The 3,272-nt window shown below is 48.0% G+C and overlaps 1 protein-coding gene across 1 annotated transcript; it reads right to left on the reverse strand.

The window, feature by feature from the left end:
* Positions 1-1,360: 1,360 nt before the first annotated feature.
* On the reverse strand, positions 1,361-2,836 carry LOC128379387 (uncharacterized). Its single transcript, XM_053339004.1, has one exon. The coding sequence runs from the start codon at positions 2,834-2,836 to the stop codon at positions 1,361-1,363; it is 1,476 nt and encodes a 491-aa protein (XP_053194979.1).
* Positions 2,837-3,272: the final 436 nt, after the last annotated feature.

A 3,272-nucleotide genomic window follows, 5' to 3' on the forward strand; every position in this document is an offset into this window, starting at 1 on the left:
AAACCACTGGATTTAAATCTTTACATTTAGCAGAAAATAAAGAGCATGTTTGTGGAGAGAACCGAGAATCTAGATGTGATCCAGACATAAAGAAGAATCCAGTCAGTGAGAGACGAGATGACACCTTGGCAGATTCTTCAAGCGAGCAAAGCCTCCAAGGCGGCTCTGGGTTTCCCGGCTCATCATGCACACTCGGCCGCGGTGCAGTACAGCATCGCCGCTGCGGCCGCAGACGGCAGCAGGACGTTCTGCGTGTCCACAGACAAACTCACCATGCAGGAGCTCAACAGCAGACTGGCATCGTACCTGCAGCAGGTAGGACACGCGTTCACTCTCAGTACAGCTGCTTTGTGTTTGTCTTCATATTCTTGGTTGCTTGAGTAAACCTCAGACCTGATCCACCGCTCAGGGCCTCAACGATGGGAGGAACAGAAATGTGTGTGCTTAGTCTTGGTTGCCGTTGACGATGTCAGGCTCCAGAGAAACACGACACGAGTCTTGATCCGTTTCTTTTAATATGATAATTATCATCGCTGTTGGAAACCCAGTAGGCTAAAAACCAAATATAGAGTTACGAGGTTGTGATATCAACAAGCGTGAGGGAAGAAACATGATTAACTAGTGGAAATAACCAAAAGTAGAGCAGCAGGTCACATGACCTTTAGTGTCCAGGGGCCCCGAGGCGTAGATTAGTAATCCAGCCTTGGTAAAAAAAACTCCTGTTTCTCTCCACGATGGATCCAGCAGCAGAAATGACATAATAATGAATCTGACGTTTATAAGAGATTATTAATTATTATTAAAGAGAAAGAAATTAAATATTAGATTCTGCCTAATGCTGATTAAAGTGAATAAAGATGAAATAAGACAAGTTATATGTATTTAAATGTATCCGAGATATAAAATATACTTAAATATATATTTTATTATATTAATAGATATTTGCTAACTGATGTTTTTGCAGATGTGAAGTTTCATTTGTTGTTCTTTTGTCTTGAATATGAATCATATTTAAAATCGAAGGTGGATGGTTGTTGCTGGTTGGGTGGAGGTGGATGTTTGTTGCTGGTTGGATGGAGGTGGATGTTTGTTGCTGGTTGGATGGAGGTGGATGTTTGTTGCCGGTTGGATGGAGGTGGATGTTTGTTGCCGGTTGGATGGAGGTGGATGTTTGTTGCCGGTTGGATGGAGGTGGATGTTTGTTGCTGGTTGGATGTTTGTTGCTGGTTGGATGGAGGTGGATGTTTGTTACTGGTTGGATGGAGGTGGATGTTTGTTGCCGGTTGGATGGAGGTGGATGTTTGTTGCCGGTTGGATGGAGGTGGATGTTTGTTACCAGTTGGATGGAGGTGGATGTTTGTTACCGGTTGGATGGAGGTGGATGTTTGTTGCTGGTTGGATGGAGGTGGATGTTTGTTGCTGGTTGGATGGAGGTGGATGTTTGTTGCTGGTTGGATGGAGGTGGATGTTTGTTGCCGGTTGGATGGAGCTGGATGTTTGTTGCCGGTTGGATGGAGGTGGATGTTTGTTGCCGGTTGGATGGAGGTGGATGTTTGTCGCTGGTTGGATGGAGGTGGATGTTTGTTGCCGGTTGGATGGAGGTGGATGTTTGTCGCTGGTTGGATGGAGCCGGATGTTTGTTGCCGGTTGGATGGAGGTGGATGTTTGTTGCTGGTTGGATGGAGGTGGATGTTTGTTGCTGGTTGGATGGAGGTGGATGTTTGTTGCTGGTTGGATGGAGGTGGATGTTTGCTGCTGGTTGGATGTTTGTTGCTGGTTGGATGTTTGTTGCTGGTTGGATGGAGGTGGATGTTTGTTGCTGGTTGGATGGAGGTGGATGTTTGTTGCTGGTTGGATGGAGGTGGATGTTTGTTGCTGGTTGGATGGAGGTGGATGTTTGTTGCTGGTTGGGTGGAGCTGGATGTTTGTTACTGGTTGGATGGAGGTGGATGTTTGTTGCTGGTTGGATGGAGGTGGATGTTTGTTGCTGGTTGGATGGAGGTGGATGTTTGTTGCCGGTTGGATGGAGGTGGATGTTTGTTACTGGTTGGATGGAGGTGGATGTTTGTTGCTGGTTGGATGGAGGTGGATGTTTGTTGCTGGTTGGATGGAGGTGGATGTTTGTTGCTGGTTGGATGGAGGTGGATGTTTGTTGCTGGTTGGATGGAGGTGGATGTTTGTTGCTGGTTGGGTGGAGGTGGATGTTTGATGCTGGTTGGATGGAGGTGGATGTTTGTTGCTGGTTGGATGGAGGTGGATGTTTGTTGCTGGTTGGGTGGAGCTGGATGTTTGTTGCCGGTTGGATGGAGGTGGATGTTTGTTGCCGGTTGGATGGAGGTGGATGTTTGTTGCCGGTTGGATGGAGGTGGATGTTTGTTGCCGGTTGGATGGAGGTGGATGTTTGATGCTGGTTGGGTGGAGGTGGATGTTTGTTGCTGGTTGGATGGAGGTGGATGTTTGTTGCTGGTTGGATGGAGGTGGATGTTTGTTGCTGGTTGGGTGGAGCTGGATGTTTGTTGCCGGTTGGATGGAGGTGGATGTTTGTTGCCGGTTGGATGGAGGTGGATGTTTGTTGCCGGTTGGATGGAGGTGGATGTTTGTTGCTGGTTGGGTGGAGGTGGATGTTTGTTGCTGGTTGGGTGGAGGTGGATGTTTGTTGCTGGTTGGGTGGAGGTGGATGTTTGTTGCTGGTTGGATGGAGGTGGATGTTTGTTGCTGGTTGGGTGGAGGTGGATGTTTGATGCTGGTTGGATGGAGGTGGATGTTTGTTGCTGGTTGGATGGAGGTGGATGTTTGTTGCTGGTTGGGTGGAGGTGGACGGACCAGGTCGGCTCATAACTCCCTCCTTCTCCTCTGATGGGTGGATGCAGGTGCAATGTCTGGAGGCGGCCAACCAGCAGCTGGAGTGTCAGATCCTGCAGGAGCTGGACAGGAAGTGCCCGGCAGACCTCACCGAGCTGGACGGATACCTGCAGACGGTGTCGCAGCTGCAGCATCAGGTGACGTAGCGCACAGGAAGTAAAAGAAATTAGGCCAAATACACAACATTTAACATTAATGATGAAATATTATAATTAATAGAGTCATTAATAGATTCCTGCTGTGTTAGAGGAGCTCTGATTATTACACACTTTACTCCATACAAGCTGTTATCTCTGGTTTTAGGAAGGAAGGAGAGGAGAGAGAGGAAGGAGAGGAGAGAGAGGAAGGAGAGGAGAGAGAGAGGAAGGAGAGGAGAGAGAGGAAGGAGAGGAGAGAGAGGAAGGAGAGGA

This window comes from Scomber japonicus, chromosome 18, assembly GCF_027409825.1.
Source record: "Scomber japonicus isolate fScoJap1 chromosome 18, fScoJap1.pri, whole genome shotgun sequence".
In the NCBI taxonomy this organism is placed as follows: Eukaryota; Metazoa; Chordata; class Actinopteri; order Scombriformes; family Scombridae; genus Scomber; species Scomber japonicus.

Coding starts and splice junctions, on each gene's coding strand:
- LOC128379387 (XM_053339004.1), bottom strand. CDS start 2,836: ATGAGCCGACCTGGTCCGTCCACCTCCACCCAACCAGCAACAAACATC.